Here is a 21,206-nt window from a genome sequence, read left to right as displayed (position 1 = left end):
AAATCAATCACAAGCATTTACTAAGGACCTCTGGCGTTCCAGACTCTGTTAGAGGCACCACGGATTAAGAGCAATCATGAAACAGTATCTGTTCTGGAGGAGCTTACGGTCCTTCACTGAGACAAACGAACATTTGTAAGTTCGCACATAATACCTATGTGATAAAGGCCTGGGGAAGGATTTTCAGCCTCAGACACTTACTGGCTGTGTGGCCCTGGGCAAGCCATTTGATCTCTGTCTGCCAGCTGTGAAATGAAGATAATAATCACGCCCACCTCCCAGGGTGGTTGTGAGAATCAAACGAGACGATATTTGTAAAGTGCTTAGCCAGTGCCGGGACAGTACTGAGGCGGCTTAATGAATGCTCGCACCCTCTCGTTTCCCTCCTAAGTGGTTTCCTTTTTTCAAATCTCTCTGTCCAAATTAACGAGATACAGTCAAAGCAATATTGTGGGGCAAGTTCCCACCCTTGAACACTTGAAAAAAGAAAGTGAAAATTAGCTGAGTTTGTAGTTCAAAGACAGTAGAAAAATCAGCAAATTAATACACCAAAAGCAAGCACAAAGCAGGAAAAGTTAAAAATTCAGAAGTAAATAAAATAGAAAACTTTAAAAGTTATTTCATCAAAAGAAGGGGGGGTGCAGCTAGGTGGCGCAGTGGATAGAGCGCCGGCCCTGAAGTCAGGAGGACCTGAGTTCAAATCTGGCCTCAGACCCAACACTTGACGCTTACTAGCTGTGTGACCCTGGAAAGTCACTTAACCCCAAATGCCTCCCCCACCAAAAAAAAAGGAGAGAGGGGGCAGATCAAATTACCTAAAACAGAAATGAACAAGTGAATGTTCATTTTCATGTTCATGTTCACAATGATTCAAAAGAAATAAAAACTGTTCAGGGGTCATAGAATAACAGATCTGGAACTAGCAGGAACATTAAGCATTCATGTTACATAACCCCCTGATTTCACAGATAAGGAAACTAAGGCTCAGAGACATTAAGTGACTCACACAGCCAACGAGCAGCAGGGTCTGGAATTCACACTTGGGTCCTGTGACTCCATGCTCTGTGCTCTTTCCACCACGCCGCTATGATGGCACTACGCCACTATGCACCACATAACTACATGTTCTAAGTCCTAGTTAGCCTATGTGCTATAGTCCTACTTATAGGAAAGCAAAACTGAGGATCTAAAAGAAATGGACAAATATTTACAAAACTAGAAAATGTCAAAGTAGGCTTTGAAAGAAGATTCAGACCATCTAAATACATCCTCAGAAGAAGAATGAGATGGGTCATTAATGAACAGCCCCATTAAAAGGAACTAGGGCCAGACTAAGGCACAAATGAATTTCTTCAAACATTCCAAGACTTAGCTCCATTCCAAACAAACTGATTTCAAAAAGGGGTGAGGGATAATATTCTACCTCATTCTTTCTAGAAGTCAAGCGTCGTTCTGATCCCCAAACCTGGCAAGAACAGAAAAAGAGAAAGAGAAACATAGGTAAATATTATTAGTGAGTAACAGTACAAAAGTACTGAATAAAATACTGGCAAAAGAGGACAGAGGACCAAAATAAGTGTTTAATAATAAATTAGCTAAGTTGAATTTAACGTGTTGAACAATGGAATGAGAACCTCTTCAAATCAACAATGGAATGAAGAGCCTCTTGCGAGATAACCAATAGTGACCTTTCTTAGCACAGGTCTGGCAATGTCATTCTGCTCCTCCTGTCAGCAATCTGGCTCCTATCTTTCAGGACTTATTTTCCATTCCTCCTCCTCATGAATTCTACATTTCAGTCTCACTGACCTACTTGAGTACACAAAATTCCATCTCCCACCTGAAAGCTTTTGCACAGGCCACTGCCCATGTCTGGCATGCCTTCTCTCACCGGCTCTGCCTCTTCGAGTGCCACCTCCTACGACAGACCTCTCCTTATTCCCCCAGTAGTTAAGTGTCTACCCACAAATTACTTGGCATTTATGTCATATTTATCTCTGTAGATGTTTTATTTTTATCTTTGTATTCCTTTGCATTTCCCAGTGCCTGGCACACAGTAGGTTCTTAATAAAGGCTTTTTGAACGTATTCTTATTGAACTGAATTAAAAATTATCTAATATGACCAACTAATATTTACATCAGGAATACAAGTGTGGTTCAATATTAATCAAACAATCAGTATAACAAATCATATCATAGGAAGATTATAAAAATGGAGGGAGAAAAGACCTTTGATAAAAATGCAGCAATCTTTTATGTTAAAACCACATACTAAAATATAGAAATGGAAGGATTTTCCATTAACTTTAAAACAGCTTTTTAAAATTAAAAAAAAAATGCAAGCTTATCATCATAGATAAAAACTGTGTCACTAAAGAAACATGGTCTGATTTTCCCATCAAGTGTACACTAAGTGCTAACATCTACCACAGAAGGTGTTAATTAAGCAACAACAAATTAATTTGTGCTAGTCACAGTTCTAGGGGTCTTAGGTATGTGTGGCCTTTCTTCCAAAAAAAAAATCCAAAACAACCCAGAAGGTGTCTGCTGTATATGTGTACAATGCTCATTCCCTTGTGTCAGAACTCTAAGCAGCTTCCATTTTCTGAGAGCTCAAGGCCGGGTACAGAAAACTTTGAATGGTACACATAACCTTTTCTGGGTTTCTGAACACCTTATCCCTGGAGGAGGTGCAGTAAGAATGGGAATAGCAAGAAAAGGAAAGCAGCAAGGGGGACCCAATAGAGAGATGAAGGAGAAATAAGGCTTTCCCAGGAAAGCAAGTAATTCCCAACTCTAAATGACAAGGTCCTACAGTCAAAGTCCACCGAATTTCAGAAGCACCTGAAGGAGGAACTCCTGTGCAAAGGTCCTGTAATAAGGCATTTTAATTACTGTAAAATCAGAATTCTCAGCGCTCAGAATAATCTGATTCTCCTCTTTCTGCACAGATATTTTAAATTCATGCAAAGCTACATAACATTTTAAATAACCTGTTATCTGGCCTCCTGAACTCTCTCAGAAGACAGATTTCAGAGTTAAAGATCATATAGTCCAGGAACCTAGCACCTCCATTCTAATTGCCTTTCCCTACAAGCAGAAGGAAGACAAGAGGACAGAGCCTATCTTATAAGCTACCTTGAATACAGGGGAGGTTGGGAGGGAGAAGGGGAGAGACAGGGGCACAGAAAACCTTGGTGTAGTGTGGGTTCACTTGCAATGAGAAAGCTCAGCACCAGGAGTAACAGCATGAGTTGTGTGGGAGATGAAAGGCTTCCTAGTGGGAGGCGAACAGAACAGCAAGTAAAGGAAGACAGGCATAGGTTGGTAAAGAGAATTCAGTATGAGCTGTCTAGAGCAAGGCAGTGACCAGGGAAACCAGCAGAGCAAAGCTCTTACCAAAATGGGCAGTGAAATGGACAACGGGTGACCCTTTGCTTTACACCTGGGATGGAAAGAAGACAGAATGAGGCAGCTAACAGACTTCTGAGAGCCAAGCATAAGAACCTGGGCCAGGAAAAGACTGGGCTCACATAAAAGGCAGCAATGGAATAGGGGAGAAGAAACTGAACTTGGAGTCCTGGGTTCAAATCTTGGCTGCTCTACCTGTGCAACCTTGGGCAAATCACTTTCTTTCTCTGATCCCAAATTTCTTCTACCTCTAAATTCTCCGGCCCATGACAGGCATTGGGCTATATAGGGAGCACTGGGGCAAGAATGAAATGGTGTGGCTTCTAGTCCTGGCTCTGTCCCTGCTACAATGATATAACCTGGGACAAGTCATTTTATTCGTCTGTTGGGAACTCAAGTTTCTTCATCTGTAAAATGGGGGTTCAGATTAGATGATCTCCAAGATCTCCAAAATATTTTCATTCTGTGACCATATGAAGCTACCTAGGCCCAGGCCTTTCCTCCTTCTAACTTGGGTTCCCAGTAAGGGAAAACACATTATCAACAAGCATTTTTGAAGCCTCTACTCTGTGCAAGCCCTACTCTCAAGCAGCTTATATTCTAACAACTAACCTGAAGGAGGCCAGGCCCCTTTGAGAGAGCTCTTATTATGAGGAAAATCTTTCTGGAAACCTGCTTCTGCAAACTCACTGCTCCAAGTTACATCCTCTGGGATCCAGCAGACCTCTGTTACCTTTTCCGCAAAACAATCCTTCAATGTTCTTGAAAAGAGCAGTTGTGTCCATCTTAAGTCTTCTTTAGACTAACATCCCCCATTCCTAATCTTCGTCCCCTCCAAATGATACAGTGATGGCATGGTTTCCTGAACTCTCATAACCCTGCACACCCTCATTCTTCCTAACTCCATCTCCCCAACACTTCTGAAAAGGAAGGCCAAATCAGGATCATTCTAATGACTCATGATGGGAAATAAGATGGTGCCAAAATTATATCTGTTTAAATGATGATCAAAACTGGACATATTTAGAAGAGTGGCTCAAGCTCCCTGAAGTCTCGTTTCATTTCCTAAATATGCCCTATTTTAACTTAACTATTTGAGTCTGGACTGTGCTAGTCTTCTGAATGTTTTAATTTCCTCTGTGGGATACAGAGAGGCACATAAAAAATGTGCTCTAAATCTGTTTTCTAGAGAACATACTCAGTAACTGTATCATTAAAACAAGGACCAGAGGGAGGCACAGCTAAATCCCAGGAGAAGGGACTCCAGGCACCAATAATTAGAGGAGAAGCTCTTTCTTCATGTCCAAAGTAGCCATGTGGATCACCCTTACAGAGTCAGCTCTGACACCCTTGGCAATGGGGGAACCCTTCACCTTAACCAAGATTCCAAAGGAAACTTTGAAGCTAGAGCTCTTAAGGTGATATTAAAAAAACAACAACAATGTGTTTTTCTAGGTATTTCATTGGTATTTCTAGGGATTGTGGATGGACCTGTGATTTCATTAGTACAGGCAGGGGCCTCCTAGGTGAGAAAACTCCCACCAGTACAGAACACCTTTGCAACTTAGTCCTAAGAGAGGGGTCCAGGGCACCCAGAAGGTTCCCAGGCCAGAGCTTCCTCCACTACATCGCTGTGTGTCCCTTGTGGTAGAACACCTCAAGTGCTGATATTCGGGTTCTTGAAGAATTACTCATTTATCATCTGCCATTGAGCTTCCTTCAAACAGCACATCTACCTCTTAGGTATTTTACAGGAAGTATCACAGGAGAATATACAAGAGTAAGAATTAGTCTCCACAGTACCTTCCAACTCTCAGACCCTTTCAAATTCTGATCCTCCAGTCACATTTGCCACCTAGGTAACTGGACCGTATAATGGAGACAGAAAGCTGGGTCTACAGTCAGGAAGACCTGAATTCAAATGTGACTCAGACACTTACTAGCTGTATGACCCTGGACAAGTCACTTAACCTCTGTTTGCCTCAGTTTCCTCAAATGTAAAATGGGATGATAAAAGCACCTACCTCCTAGGGTTGTTACAAGGGTCAAATAAGATAATATTTCTAAAGTACTTTAAGCGTAGCAGGTGCTGAACAAATGCTTATTGACTTCCTTCCCCCTTTCTTGAGTCCCTCCTCCCTAAACGTTTTCTTGGCCTAAGCCTTGGTATTAACTCAGTTCTAGTCACATGAATTTGTAGCTGGCTGGCCAGAACTGACCTTTAGAGACCTCGGGCCCTTACGAGGTGTTTCTTATTTGTGCCCTAACTACCTTCAAAGACTAACCCGCTTTCTTACCCTGAACCCACATTCCCAGGTGGGTCAGCCCCCAGTACTCTGAATGGCTGCGCTAGCTAAGCCAAGAGGAATATTCATAGGCTGACAGATATTGGACATTTTTTTTTGAAACTAGTTCTTAGCCAGTGGTCCAATCACTTCCTTACCTCAAAAGTCATGAGTGATTAGCCCTGCTTAGGCCTCTCTCCCCAGGGGGAAATCCTCCAAGCTACATTTTATTGCTGTCATTATGTATAATAACATGGAACACATTCACAAACATGCCCTGTCCTACCATAATTGAGCAGGATTATTTCACCCAAGGTAAATTTAGAACAGGAGTAATAAATGAAATGTCAAAATGTTGTTTAATAGTTTAAAGTTAATCTGGAGGGAGATCTCTAACTGACATTGCTGTAACAGCTCTGTCCTTGGCCCTGTTTACCAAAGGGTAAATAAATTAATAAAAAGTTATTAATGACTTGAATGAAGACTTTAATGGTGTGCTTTTCATATCTGTGGATGACAGAGATGATGGCTAACACAGTGGATAACACATTTGGGATCTAAAAAGGTCTTATAAGCCTGAGGCAATGGACCAACTCTAATAAAATGGAATTTGATGGGGGGGGAAATGTAACATTATAGGATCACTGCCTTATAATGATGCAAAATCTAGAGCTGAAAGGCATCTTATAGGTCGTCTAGTACAAACCACCTCATTTTACAGATGAGGAAACTGAAGCTTGGGGAGGGTAACCCAAGTAAAAGCTGGGAATCGAGTTCCACACTAGTCAGCCACACAAACATGGGATTAGAGTAATGATTTAACATTAACTCATATGAAAAATACTTCAGTGTTTAAATTGCCTAGAAGCCTAATATGATCCAACAATGTGATAGCACTATTAAAAGAAAAAAGGTAATATATTCTTGGGTTGCATCCATAGGAGTGAAGTATACACAGTCCTACACACACTGGTCAGATCCCATCTGGGGCAGGGTCAGTCTCGGGCACACTGACAAAATGGAAGGAGGGCAACTAGGATGGGGAAGAGTCTTGAAATCTGTTCACAAGAGTAATGACTGTGGGGACTGTGGATGTTTAGACTCAAAAAAAGACTTGATGGGGACAGATGAGGGAGAAAAAAATGGCTGCCACCACCAGCATCAAATATCTGAAACCCCCAGCCCCTAAGAAGAATCAGACTAATACTTTGCAGCTCCAGAGGGAGGAACTAGGGCTGGGGCAGAAGTTACATGGACAGATTTCAGCTCAATATAGAGAATTCTGTAATTGTCAGAGCTTTCTAAAAATGGAATGGGCTGCCTTGAAAGGTAGCGAGCTCTCTATTTTAACAAGTGTTAAGGCAGAAACTACTAAATAGAATACTGTAGGTTATTTCTAGAAGATCTGCTAATGTGTACTTGAACTCTAAAATTCTATGGCTCTGGGAGAAAGAAGATGCAACTTAAAAGAAGCAGACACAGTTCCACAAAGTGCCTAAGCTGGATATTCTGTGAAAAGAGGAACCCCCTCTTCCATACAACCAACCTCGTAATGCAAACTTATGAATCCTAAACAACAGGCCCTTCTGAAAAGAACCCACAAGTACTAAGCCTCTGGTAAGAGTTTTAATTTCTTCTGCCCACAGTGGCAGGGGAGGGGAAACAGTCTTGCTTACTCAGACTTTGTCCCCCCTTTTCCTCTTCATCGTCAGGAGGACCTGAGTTCAAATCCAGCCCGAGACATTTACTAGCTGTGTGACCCTGGTCACATCACTTAACACTGTCTGTCCTCAGTTCCTCATCTGTACAATGAGCTGGAGAAGGAAATGGCAAGCCCCTCTGCCAAGAAAAGCTCAAATACAGGTCACGGAGAGTCAGATATGACTAAAACAACTAGACGATAACAACGAATTATTCAGCAAAGATAAACTCACTACTTGAGTTACAAAAAGGAATTATGTCAATTCCCAGGTTTCGCCTTCTTAAAGTGGCACCATGCCCTTTATGTCCAGCAACACTTGAGGAGCTGTCTGCCCCTCTCACTTATAACAGTCCTTGTCTGAAGCCTGGGCCACAAGCTGGAGGGCAGATCAAACCGTGTTCAGGAGAATCCTAATGCCCAGAGAAAGAAGGCAGCCAATAGGCCAGAAAGGGCCAGCCGAGCACTACTTCCCACAACTGAAGGCCAAGGAACAGATCTGGGGAGGAAAGTACATACCTCGTGCAGGTCTCTCCAAATGATGCCCTGGCCATCAGCTTTGGAAATATATAGAAGGCATGTTCCAAAAGTCGTAGTACAGTTTTATGCTACTAAAGTGTGTGTGTGTGTGTGTGTGTGTGTGTGTATACACATGTACGTATATACACACACACACACACACACACACTTATGTTACATATGTATATGCACATATAGGTATGTATGCACACATATATAGCCCAACATACTCTATTAAAGAGGAAGACTCCGATCTAGATGTGGGAATAATGCTCAATTTGGAGGTCAGAGGACTTGGGTTCAAATCCTACCTTGGGCAAATTCCTTCATTTCTCTAACTCTCCATTTCTTCCTCTATAAAACGAGGGGACTGGACCAGAAGAACTTTTAAGTCCCCTCCAATTCTAAGTCTACGAGCCATGAGACCCTGGCCAAGTCACGTGCTGATTATCTGATGCTGATACACTGCACAGCTATGGTCCCCCAATTAGAACGGGAGTTCCTTGAGAACAGGAGCTGTCTCATTTATCTAATTATAACCGCAGCACTTAGCACATAGTAAGTGCTTAATAAAAACTCCATTCATTCATCCCTAGGGTCGATTTCCTCACCAAGACACTATCATTATTCAGTACAATGCTCTCCTTTCCCCCTGATATTTTACAGATGAGAAAACTGAAGTCTAGAGATCAGGTGACCTTCCCAAGGTCACAAGCTACTTAACAGCAGAGCCAAACCAGAACTCAGGTTTCTGGCCTCTAGTCTAAGTATTTTTCCCTTTCTTGGTCCTCTAATTCTATGATTCTTAACCAAGTACTATACTGTAATTCTGCATCGTTGTAATCACATATTACAAACCTCTGTGAGGAGCCCAACGCCCCACTATTTATTTATTTATTCATTTGTTTGTTTTTTAAAAGTACACCTAATAAGTAAATATGGTAATGTTTATCTAAACAATAGTGATTTATAATCACCTTATGCTAGTTACTTATTAGCTCCCTCAACATTTCAAATCATAGAATCTCAGGAAGCTGGAAGGGGCCTCAGACACGATAAGAAGGATTCCTTCCCAACATACCCGAGTAATGCCCCACTATTTAAAACGCACCCTTTCTATGAGTCTCACATTTTGCTCAAGTCCTGGCGCCCACAAATCATGGTCCACATTCCAAACACAGCTCAAGCTGGAAGTCTTTGTCCCCAGGACAATGGCTGACTTATCTCCCGCCATGAGTTTCCCCACCTTTGGCCCCAACCTTTGATTCTACATCACCAAACAGAAGCAAGGTCTCAATTTCACTCGTCACTCAAACCCCTGTCAATCTGACTGCAGCTGTTCACAGCCCAGTCATCAGGATGTGTTTCACCATGAACATCAGGAGCTGACGACCTTGGACGAATCACTTCACCTGGCCTCAGCCCTAAGCACCCTCCCAGTGCTAATATGCTCACAAGATCTGAGTCACTGAGACTCATCCACCTCTTGTGACATAGACTGTTGGGCAGGCATCGGACAACTGCAGCTGGAGTCTGAACCAGCAGCAGTGGGCAAGGGAAAACAGAGGCAAGTTCAAGGCAAGGGGAGGGTCTGGATAAAGCAACACGTCAAGTGCCAGCTCCCGGCCCTGGGCTACCTTGCTGTGATGAGTCCCAGAGCAGGGCCCCGGCTCCTCCGCAGCCCAGACAAATGACAAGAGGCGTGCTTTACGGCAGGTAAATGCAGTCCAATTAAACAGGTGCAATGGAAACGGGCTTATTTCCCAGCTCTGAACAAAGAAAGCTGAACAGCTGGACATGCTGAGAACCTTCTCAGTCACTCCCCCGGCTATGTGGCTTTGTCATTTCATTAAATACTCCACATCTACAAAGATCGTCATGGAGTACAACCACAGAGAGAAAAAACATTTCCCTTCTCCCCAGGCCTCACCCAGAAAACGTGCAGTAAACAAACCCAAGCTATTTTCTTTGTTCACTCAATCTGCCCCATTTATGTCAATTCTGACATCGGCGGCATGCAGTGCTAGAGGTCACTACCTTTCCCTTTTCTGGGGGGCAGACTTTTATAGTAGGATGACTCTTTTGGCAGCTCTGAGGGAGGAACAGAGGAAGAATATGACAGAAATTATGGAAGCAGACTTGAAAGCATCTGGCAAATGGATGAATGTGAAGGGTGACAGTGAGGAGAAAGGAAGAGGGAGAGAGGGACAGAAAGAGACAGAAAACAGGGTGGGGGGACAAACATTTGTTATGCACATACTATGTGCCAGGCACTGTGCTAAACACTTGACAAATATTGTCTCATGAGAGGCCTTAAAGATGATTCTAGGGGCAGCTAGGTGGCACAGTGGATAGAGCACTGGCCCTGAAGTCAGGAGGACCTGAGTTCAAATCTGGCCTCAGACCAAACACTTGACACTTACTAGCTGTGTGACCCTGGGCAAGTCACTTAACCCCAATTGCCTAAAAGCAAAAAAAAAAAAAGATGACTCTAAACTTTCAAACCTGGGGAAATAGGGGTAGTGTCAACAGAAACTGGGATTTATCCCGTAAGAGGCCACTGGTGACCTTGGAGAAGGCAGTTATTGGCCGACTGGTAGGAGCCAGGTGGCAAAAGATTAAAGAGAGAGTGGGTGATGAACAAATGGAGGTAAGAAGAGTCTACTACTTTTCTAAAAGTTTAGCAGTGAAGGGGAGGTGATTTAGGATTCCTGGAGGGGCCAACAGGGAAGTGCTTAAAGACTCTACAAGAAGGAAATGACTAGGCCTGCTAAGAGAGTCTTCCTAACTTTTCCCCCAACCTCCTGTCCCAGTCATAGAAACACCAACCTTATTCAAAACTTTTTAACTAAGAAGAAGTGAAGTAAAGAGGGAAAGGTGGGCAAATGTATTTACAAAATTAGAAAGGAAAAAATGCTCAGTATTTTCAGCTTTGCTTTTCTCAGAAGACGTGAAATCTCCCACATATTCACCCGGAAAATACAGGCTCCACCTACCGGCTCTTCTGAAGAAGGCTCTTCCATATTTAAAGGGATCTTAGATTCCACGTCCTCCCACCCAGGAAGATGACCGGCAGCTGCAGTGTTCGTGAGGTTACCGTTTGGGACTTTGACACCATTCCCTCGTTGGCAGGTGGAATCAACATGGTGGAAGAAGAGGCTTTTCTGTGGCATGGGAAGAAACCAGGCCAGTGAAAAAGCCACTGACACACAGGTCAAGGAGATGACATTTAAGCTGAATAGAGACCAGTCCGCCACAGAGATCAGGATCTGGCCCAAGACAGAGCCTACAGTGAAACCCACAAGAGTGGCGCTTCTGCAGTAGCTAGTGACTTTCTGGTACATGCCCAGGTCCACCACACTATAGATGTAGGAATAGTAGGCAATTTCCGTGGCTGTGGCGATGCCATAGAAGAATTCCAGAAACTGAATGGCCAGTAGTCCCTGGGCATAAAGGAGCATGAACCATGTGACAATAAGGCTGAATCCCTGCAGCAGGATGACAGGCTTATAGCGGAGGTAGTCTGTGGCAAGAAATACAGGAAACAGCAGCACCAAATAGGAATAGGTCCAGACTGGGTAAATTTCATTGAAGACCTGGCAGGAAACAATAAGAAATCCTAATTGTCATTCCAGGACCTTGGTTATTCATCATCACGCGATACCCTCAGGGATCCATGCTGTTCTTTCTTTTTTAAAATCCTTATTAATACCATATGTTTTTATGATCACCTTAATTTTCAGATATATCCTTCTACCCTTCCTCTACTTGAAGCCATTCCCTGCAACAGAAATTAGAAGAGAAAAAAACCCCCAAAAAGGTAGCTTGCAAAACTAACCAACATATTAACTGGGTCTGCTAGTATGTACAACATTCCATAACCAGTCCCCCACCTCTGCATGAAAGGAAGGAAAGAGCATTTTTTTGAAAACTCTCTTCTTTGGGGTTAAGCTTGGGGATCCACGATTTGTAGTGTGGGTACTCTCTCCTCCCCAACATATATTGTAGTCTCTTACAATGTGGCAGAGGTGACTTCTGAGGGCTGATATAGCAAAAGAATTCAGAGGCAGCTAGATGGTGCAGTAGATAAGAGTGCTGGGCCTGGAGTCAGGAAAAATTGAGTTCCAATCTTGGATTCATACTAGCTGTATGACCCCAGAGTGAGTCTCTCTACCTCAGTTTCTTCATCTTTAACAATGGGGGATCATAATAACACCTGCATCGCAGGGTGATGAGATATTTGTAAAAGTGCTTGGCACTGTGCCTGGCACATGGTAGGTGCTTAATAAATGCTTTCAAAAAAGGTGGTCTCCCTAAGGTCAATCTGGTGACAAACCCTCTTCAAACTGTTAATGGGCTGGTTTGTGAAGGGCAGACATTACCGCCCGTCATCAAGCCTTTCTAGCTTGAGAGAACCTGTCAGAGTTTGTGTTCCACTGGCACAGTCTTTGAGAACCCCAGGTTCACCTTCAGGAAACGATAAGGTATCAAAGGAAGACTTCAGTGTCAGCGTGGTACAGTAAAAAGAGCTTTGCATTGAAGTCAGAGAACCTGGTTCAAATCCTGCCCCTGGTACTAACTAGCATTATATGACCTTGTCCAAGTGACTTAACTTCTCTAGGCTTCAGTTTTTGCATCTGTAAAATAAGGAGGTAGGACTAAATAGGTTTTAAGATCTTCTAGCACTCAATACATAATTCTGTTATCATCCATTCATTCCTACAGCAACCTATCAGGACACTGTAAATATAACCCTGTGTTATCCCTGATCAATAAAAAGATCTACAGCCTCACACTCCCGTTAACCCCCAAGTGCAGTTTTCTGATCTGGCCCCAGCATTGCTAACGGGAGATAGTGCGGGAGGACTGGAAGAGGTTAAAGGTTAAGGCCTCGGTACACTTCATTGCTGACAGCTACTTCCTTCACTTGCAAGTGATTAAAAATAGGGGAGAAAAATAATGTAAGAGGTAGACTACCTGTGAAACCTGAATTAGCTCTCACTTAACTGTACAAATTGACAGCCCCCAATCTCCCAACATTCAATAAAGCAATAATATTTTCACTGTATTATTTTTGCTTCCTTGTACCCATACCAACTTCCGGCAGGGATCTAGGCCATGCAGAGGCCAGCAGGGTGTATGTAGGTAAGTAGGTGTTACCTGTTTTTATTTTTAAAAACAAAATTATATTTATATTTTAAAAAAAGATATCCCTTATAACAATGAATATAAAACAGAACCCCCTCCCCCAGCAAATGTAACCAACCTTTTAGACTAGGAGACAGTCTTCTTATCAGTAATGTTCCAAGACCTCCGGGGCCACCTCTGCAAAGAGGTATGGGAAGTGACTTTTCACCTCTTCTCTGGGGCTAACCTTGGTTATTACCACTTCATTCCACTCAGTCTGGTTTTCCTGTTGTTGTTCTTTGTATTCCCACTGTTAAAGTCACTGTGCGTAATGTTTTCCTGGTTCTGCATACTTCGTTTTTCAAAAGCAAGTCTTTCTACACTTTTCTAATATTCATCACGTTAACTGTTTCTTACACTACAGTAACCGTCCCTTAGTTCATATATCCTAGCTTACTAGGATGTTCTCCAGCTGACAGGCATCAACTTTGTGCCTAGTTCTTTGCTACCAGAAAGAGTGTTCCTGTAAATGCTTTTGTGCACATGGGCAATTTCTTTTCTTTTTTTTTTTTTAATCATGGCCCCATGGGGCTTTACCTAGCTGTGGAGTCTCTGGTCAAAAGGTAAGAAGATTTTAGTTATTCTCATAAATTCAAAGTGCTCTCAAGAATGACTGGACTGATTCACAGTTCCAATGGTACATTAGTGTGCCCATCTTTTCCCAACTCTTCCCACAGTGACTATTTTCCTCTTTTGTCACTTAGCCAGTTTGCTGGGTAAGAGGTGAAACCTCAGAGCTGTTTTAATTTTAACTTTTCTCACTATGAGTGATTTGGAGCATGCTTTTTGTTAATAATTTATAATTCTCCTTTTGAGCATTTCCTCGTTCATATCCTTTTACTAGTTACCTGATGGGAAACGGCGTTTGATTTTACATATGTCAGTTATCTATATGTAATTTGGATATCAGATCCTTATCAATGATATTAATGCTATCTGATTCAAAGATTTTTCCCAGTCAACCACTTCCCTTCTCATCCTAACTGCACTGATTTTGTTCCTGCCAAGTTTTTCAATTTTAACATAAGTGAAATTATTTATTTTATCCTTCTTAACCACCTCTCTCTCTTACTTGGTTAAGAATTTGTCCCCTAGCCAAAGCTGTGAAAAGGTCCTTAGAGGCCATTCAGTGGAACCTCATTGTACAGAGGAGGAAGTGGTGCCCCACCCAAGATTACACAGGTGGCAGGAGGGGGTAGCAAGGCCCAGATGAGAGCCCAGGTTCTTGGGCCAGATCCAGCAGCAGCTCCACTGCACAGTGCTGACAATGAGAAGAACCTTGGCTCACTCTGAGAATTGGCTTAACAGCCTGGAAATTCTCAACAGTCTAATCCTTTCTCTTATTTAAACCATCCTGAACCTCAGTTCCTTTATAAAACAGAACGAAACCATATCTCAGATCAAGGCATAATAAAGCCAATGACTGTAAAAATGGCTGGTATCAAAGCAAAAGTATAATTATCCTACGTAGTTATAAAAATTACTGTACTCCCAACTTCATCTGTGACTGAGCTTAACAGCAAGGATAACAACCCTTATTTACTAAACCTGTCTGTCTGTGTTGTCAATCACAGATTCACAACAGCTGAAGAACAAATGAGAAAATTATCAAGTACTTTGAAATTTTCAGGCCAAAGCAGGGAAATCTGGCAGATAAGGAACCAAGTGGCTGATAATGCCAAACAGAAAATCAAATAAAAGAGGGAGAGGTAACCTCCAGAGCACTCCAAGAAGGGAAAGGCACCAAAGACGACAGCGGCCCCTCAAGTTGTCATGGGTGTTCAGGTCTGAGGCTTCACCAGCCTTTTCCTGTTGAGAAGCCTTCTGGACTCAGAGCTTCATTCCCATTTATCCTGTTTACAACCTCTCTCATCTGACTTTCTTTACCTTCAAAACCTCTTCCTCGACTTTGTCTCCACCACTGATCACCGTCATTGTTTACAAAATATCTTTTAGTGTTTATTTGTTCCTCTTCCATCTGGCCTTAAGCCTCTCGGGTCCTCCACTCCAAACACTATCTTCAGGACCTAGATATCACATATGGTAATAGCTATCCCCTGAAGATTTAACTTAACTGGTCAATTTTGGACAGAATAAATCGAGTTCTTCTGATCATCATTCCAAAATCTTGTACTTACCAGCTTCTTGTCATACATATAACCGATGTTTGGCAGATAAAGCAAAGTCTGATTAGAAGCAATAGATCAACCATCTGTGTAACCAGCCACTGAGCCTAACAGAACTTCCTCAGATGATGATTAGACAGGCATCTCTTAATTTACCCTGACCAGGAGTAAGCTAATTACCAGGGCATTCAGGACAAGAAGGATTTCCCTAACTTGGTTCTGTCTGTAACTGACAAGGGAGGCAATATTCTAGGAGCATTCACAGAATGATAAGGAAAAGGCTTCTGCCAGCGCCCATGATTACTTTGCTACAGCTGCATGGCCGAGGAAAAGTTCCTCCCCTTCAGGGTCCAGGAAGAAATGACTTCAGACCAGGAACTGCTTTTAGAAGGTGACCCAGAATCTCAGAAAAGTGTGGGAGGCAGATTTTCCCCCAGACAAAATGCACGAGTTGTATTAGCTCTTCTTTAACAGCTCATTTCCCCCACCAGAGTGTCTCAGGTAATATCTACCACGACAAGTGAAACTACCTTTCTCTACACCAGGTCTGTGGATCTAAGCTTGCCTTCTTCCTCCAGTGCTAGACACACCAAGACAAGCTAGATGAGTAGTTTTAGGGTCCATTTCTGGATATTGTTCTGTCTTTTTTGAAAGGAAAAACTAAACAAACTAACTCACAAAACTAGAAACCAATACCCAAAGGAGAAAAGTGTGATAGCAAAGGTTATTTTGGCCTACAGAAGTGAAAGCTGGCCTGCAAAGAAGGCACGTTCTAGCTGTGTGATCCTGAGCAAATGCCTTACACTCTGGGCTTGAGGCAGCTAAGACCATGTTGATCGGCCTTGGTAAAGTTCCTCACTGACACCAAAGGAATTATAGGTCTATTTTTTTTTAAATGGTATCTGAAACTTAATATTTTCTAAAAGATGACTAGTTCTTTATACTCTAGAGTAGAAGTGGGGAACTTGTGGCCTCAAGGCCACATCCCACAGATTCCACAACTTCAAGAGATCAGAGAGGTCCTCTGGCCTAACCCCCTCTTTTTCCATGTCAGAAACTTGAGGCACACTGAGATTAAGTGATCACATAGCAGCAAGCTATCAAGTCTGCATTTGAACCCGGGTCCTCCCTCCCTTTAAGCTGACAGGCACTGATTCATTTGAAATGTTGGGTTTGAACAGGTTCTGATCAGGTGGCGTCTGACCATCCAAAGGTCACTTTTTGGAGGTTAATGAAATGACAGGTAAATCCTGTCTTTTTACCCTCTTCGGACAAAAGTAACAACACTTCTGTTTTAAAACATCCACCTTGTGGTTCCTCCTATTGGCTTTAATTCTTACTTATAACATCATTAATGTGAAAATATGTTTAATAGGAACGTATATGTATAGCCTATATCAGATTGTGCACCGTCTTGGGGAGGGAGGGGGGGAGGGAGGGGGAGAAAATTTAAAACTCAAAAGCTTATGAAAGTGATTGTTGATAAAGAAAAAATAAATTAATAAACAAAAGTAAAAAAAATAAAATAAAATATCCACCTTGGCATTCCAGTAATCAACTGGGAGAAACAAGCACTTTAACTCACAAGGTAATACTGCCAAGATTTTACAAATGACAGCTGTTTTTACTTAGGAATTCTGTGACTTTTTTTTGTTTAGCTGCCCATACCTGATGATTACAACATATCGGGAAGGAGGGGAGGGAAGGAGGAAGTACTGTTCTGTTTCCATTTCAGTTATTAGCTGTTCAAAAATCCCAGGTGGGAAATGTCTCCTGGAGCAGGACAGTGTCAGTCATAACAGAAATGACTCAGTGATCCAGGAAACCTTCCTCACCAGGCAGGCCCTGCGCCCCATCCCCCAAGCTACATCTGGCCCTAAAACCTTGCACCTCCTTTCCTTATCCATTCTGCAAAAGGAGTGGTGTGCTCTCATTACACAATAAGGAAACAAACACTGACTGTGCTCAGCACTGCAGGTCTATTTTGAAGTCTCAACTCCAAACATGCCTTGCTCACCCCAGGAAGCTCTGAGACAACAGTGGGCACACGATGGCCTACCCAAGAACAGCCCGTGTCCAGCACACGTGACCCAGCAGATCAGTTGTCAAATATCAACACAGAAGGGCTGTGCACGACCCCTCCCCGACCCCACCGCTCTGTCACGGAAGGTGCACTGGAATAGTGCGGATCCCAGCGCTGCTCTCCAGAAAGTTCTCTGGGTCTTAGTCATTTCACCTAAAAGAAACATGAGGGGGGGCCCAGGCGATTTCCAAGGCCCCTCCCACCCTAAAATTGCTTGTGATTCAGTGAAATGACTACCAACTTACTGGAAAGTGAAAAGAAAACCAGCAAAGGAGTCAGGGGAACCAGTTCAAATGCTCCCTGGAGGATCACTTTGCCTCCAAAGGTCTCAGTTTCCTCACCTATAAAATTAGAAGACTGGGTTAAGTGATCTCCAAGACCCTTCTACTCTAAAATTTTATATGGCTCTAGGAAGTGAGTCCAGCTACATCTATGAGCAGGGGATCCTGTTATCATAGGTCCTCTACCTCAACTGGGACAACGAGACTCAAAACAGGCTTCTCATACCCAGGGCCTCCTGTTGTATGAGTATACTGGGCAGAAAATTCTGAATCCTCAATGTGATAATATTATGATAATAATAATATGATAATATTGATTATATGATAATAAGAATAATGATAACATATTATAATGATATAATAATAACAATAATAACATTTATATAGTGCCTTAAGGTTTGCAACTGTTTTACATACATTACTGAGCTATCTCAACAACAATTCATTTATATATATAGTGCCTTAAAGTTTGTAACTGTTTTGGGGGCAGCTAGGTGGCGAAGTGGATAGAGTATCGGCCCTGAGGTCAGGAGGATCTGAGTTTAAATCTGGTCTCAGACCAAATACTTGATACTTACTAGCTGTGTGACCTTGGGCAAGTCACTTAACCCTAATTGTCCAAAAAAAAAGTTTGTAACTGTTTTATATACATTATTGAGCTATCTCAACAATAATCCATTTATATAGTGCCTTAAAGTTTGCAACTGTTTTACATACATTATCCAGCTATCTCATTATGGGCACCTTTCATCTCAGTAATTTTTTTTTTTTACTAAACATTAAGACAAGCAATGACTTTTCCAGCTTCTTTTCAGGACAAAAACAGCTGTGAGACATATGCTCCATGGAGACAGAGGCTTATCTAAAATTCTGCATTTTCCTTTCCTGTTTCAATTACAGGGGACTCTTTAACTTCTCAAATTCCTCTCCTCAAGCATACCTGAAAGAAAAAAGTAAAAACCAAATAGCAAAACAGCCACTCTGGTGGCTCTGAAAATGGATGAAAAATTACAGCCACTGACAAATGGGAGTAATTACACCCTGTTGGTTTATAAATGATCCTCGCTGTGCCACTCCCAACCTGACCTGTTGTGCTGGGTGACTGCATATCCAGGTAAGAGGTGACCAGCCACGAGTGAAGGGTCAGGCTTAAACGGATTATCCCATAGCATCCCAGGATAGGGCAAGAAGGGGGAAAGGGCAGAATGAGGGAAAGGGGGATTTTAAGTCACTACTATTCACCCAGTGGTGATGAGGAAGGAGGGGAGCCTCCAAGACCATCATCACCATTAACTGTACCCCAGTAAAACAGTACCATAATAAATGCTTGTTAATTGATCACAAATTTGGAACTGGGGGGATTTCAGAGGCATTCTATTCTGGTCCAACTCCCTTATTTTACAGATCAGAAAACTGAGACACTGAGTAGTTGACTTGTTCAAGGTCAGACAGGTAAAATTTGAATTCACAGCCTCTGACTGCAAGTTTTGTGTTCCTTCCTCGGTAATACATTGGTTCTATTCTTTTAGACTTCCTATAGCACTTCGGATTTAATTACCAGGTTAATTTAGAGTAGGGGTGGGGAACATGCACCCTCCAGGCCATATGTGGCCTTCTGGTCCTTTTAACCAAGTCCAAATTTTACAGAACAAATCTTTTTATTAAGAGGATTTGTTCTCTGAAGTTTGTATTCAGTCAAAGGGCTGCACTTGAGGACCTAAAGGGCCACATACGGCCTGGAGGCCCCAGGTTCCCCACCTCTGATTTAGAGTATCTTTCTTCCACACAAAAACATCAGGCTCAGATGTGGATAACGCACTTTGGGTCATCTTTTTCCAGACTATACCTATCCAAGAACTTTATGGAGAGATACTTATTTCAAGGGGCTAGGTGTGAGGAACATGAGCAGAAAATACTGTACTCTTCATGTGGGGTTATAAATAAGCTAGCTGGGGAGACCAAACTAATTCACTTGAAACAACTTACAGGACAGAAAGATTAAATGTAATTAAATGAGAAATTAACTGCAAAATTGAAAATATTTAATTTGAGATTGGGCCTCAAAGGGAAAAATCAGAATGTCCTGGACACCCACTTAATAAGGCAGTTCAATCAAGTTCAGGCTTGTCCTCATTTCACTGGGCACATCTAGGCTTTGTCCATCGCTGTAGTCAGGACAAGCCTAAAGTGGGTGTCTGGATTTTTTTTTCCCCTTGGGAAGCGCGGAGATGGTAGGGACGGTTGGAAACTACTTTCAGAAGTACTGGGGTGAGCCCTACAAGTTCCGAAATAAAGTCCACTGTTTTTAACTTTTTATCAAAATATGCTTCTGCACCTGCTGGGTGAAAGCTGCATCCATCCTGTCCGCACATCCCCGCGCCCCCCGCCCCGTTAGGCTGTGAGCCTCCAGAGGGCAGGGGCCCCGCTTTCGCCTTTCTTTGTGTCCCCAAGCGCTTCCCCAATGCGGGGAGCACACTCCGAGGCCGAACACACGGATCCCCGGCCCCAGACCAAGCCAGCGGCTCCAGCCCCCGGCGCGGGATGTCACGCAGAGCCCCCCGCCCCGCCCCACGCGGGGCCGCTACCTCTCTCTCCGTGAGGTTCTTGTCGCTTCCCAGCAGGTAGGGGGTCAGGAAGGGCTCGGACGGCCGCAGGCTGGCGAAGAAGCCGTAGGCGCAGAGCAAGGCGGTGGGCAAGAACCAGCACTCGCGTGGCACGCGGGCCGTGCGCAGCAGCATCGTTGCCGCCGAGGCTCTGGGGGCCCCCGGCCCCGGCACATCCATCCGCAGAGCGGCGGGGCGGGGACTCGGGCCCGACCCCTTCCTGCTCCTCCCGCTTCTGCTCCCGCTCCTCCTCCCGCTCCTCCTCCGGCCCCCGGAGCCTCAGCCGCTGCTCATGGACCCGAGGTCGCGCCTCCTCCCAGGGCACGCCGCCCAGGGGTCACTCGCAGCTTGGTCCACAGCCGGTTGGCCGGAGCAGCTGGCTTCGCTGGGCTCGCTTTGCCGCGGCCCCCACGTGTCACAGGCACCCGGTCATCCCTCCAGCCGCCTCGGAGCCAATCGTACGCGGGCGGAGGCTTCTTACTCCTCTTCCTATTGGTCTGTGCCTACACTCCCACTTTTCGAGCAGCCAATCAGAAGCGGGAGAATGCCGCGCCGCTGGATAACGTCTTCCCTCCAGAGTGAAGATCTATTGCAGCTCTGTATGCTGGGGCAGGAGGATGGGAGAGTGCGAGAGGAAGCCTAGCCCGGGCGCCCGCTCTCCCGCACCGGACGGGGCTAGTGCATAAGGTCACCTCTTCCAGGGCTTAGCGTCTTGGGCTGCCCCTTGCTTGGGGGGAACTCCCTAGAGGACATTGCTGCGGAATAGCTAACATATACATCTATACATCTGACATGTTGGGCCCATACAAATGTATATGCACACATATTGTGTGTGCACATACATACGTACATATGCATTGTGTATATTGTGTCCACATATGTATGTAGACACACAAATATCACCGAATGTGTATAATCACTTGATATAGATATAGATAATACAGAAATGTATGTATGCATATATACACGTGTATATAAACACTTTTTTGTTGTTTAGTCATTTCAGTCATG

The 21,206-nt window shown here is 43.5% G+C and overlaps 1 protein-coding gene across 2 annotated transcripts in view; it reads right to left on the bottom strand.

Annotated features, from left to right (window-relative positions):
• SLC19A2 (solute carrier family 19 member 2) overlaps positions 1-20,900 on the bottom strand; it is a 35,791-nt gene extending 14,891 nt beyond the window's left edge. The window contains exons 1-3 of one of the 2 annotated variants that reach the window (XM_020974699.2): positions 20,178-20,900; positions 10,912-11,511; positions 1,424-1,465 (exon numbers count right to left, since the gene is read on the bottom strand). In XM_020974699.2, the coding sequence (XP_020830358.1) occupies positions 1,424-1,465; positions 10,912-11,511; positions 20,178-20,375 (840 nt within the window). In that variant the 5' untranslated portion in view covers positions 20,376-20,900. The remainder of the gene's footprint in view (positions 1-1,423; positions 1,466-10,911; positions 11,512-20,177) is intronic. The other variant, XM_020974700.2, reaches the window with a different exon arrangement.
• Between the last annotated feature and the right edge of the window lie 306 nt (positions 20,901-21,206).

Source organism: Phascolarctos cinereus, unplaced genomic scaffold, assembly GCF_003287225.1.
Source record: "Phascolarctos cinereus isolate Bilbo 61053 unplaced genomic scaffold, phaCin_HiC Scaffold_5;HRSCAF=322, whole genome shotgun sequence".
NCBI classification, from domain to species: Eukaryota; Metazoa; Chordata; class Mammalia; order Diprotodontia; family Phascolarctidae; genus Phascolarctos; species Phascolarctos cinereus.
This window is presented reverse-complemented; position numbering and strand designations above follow the sequence as displayed.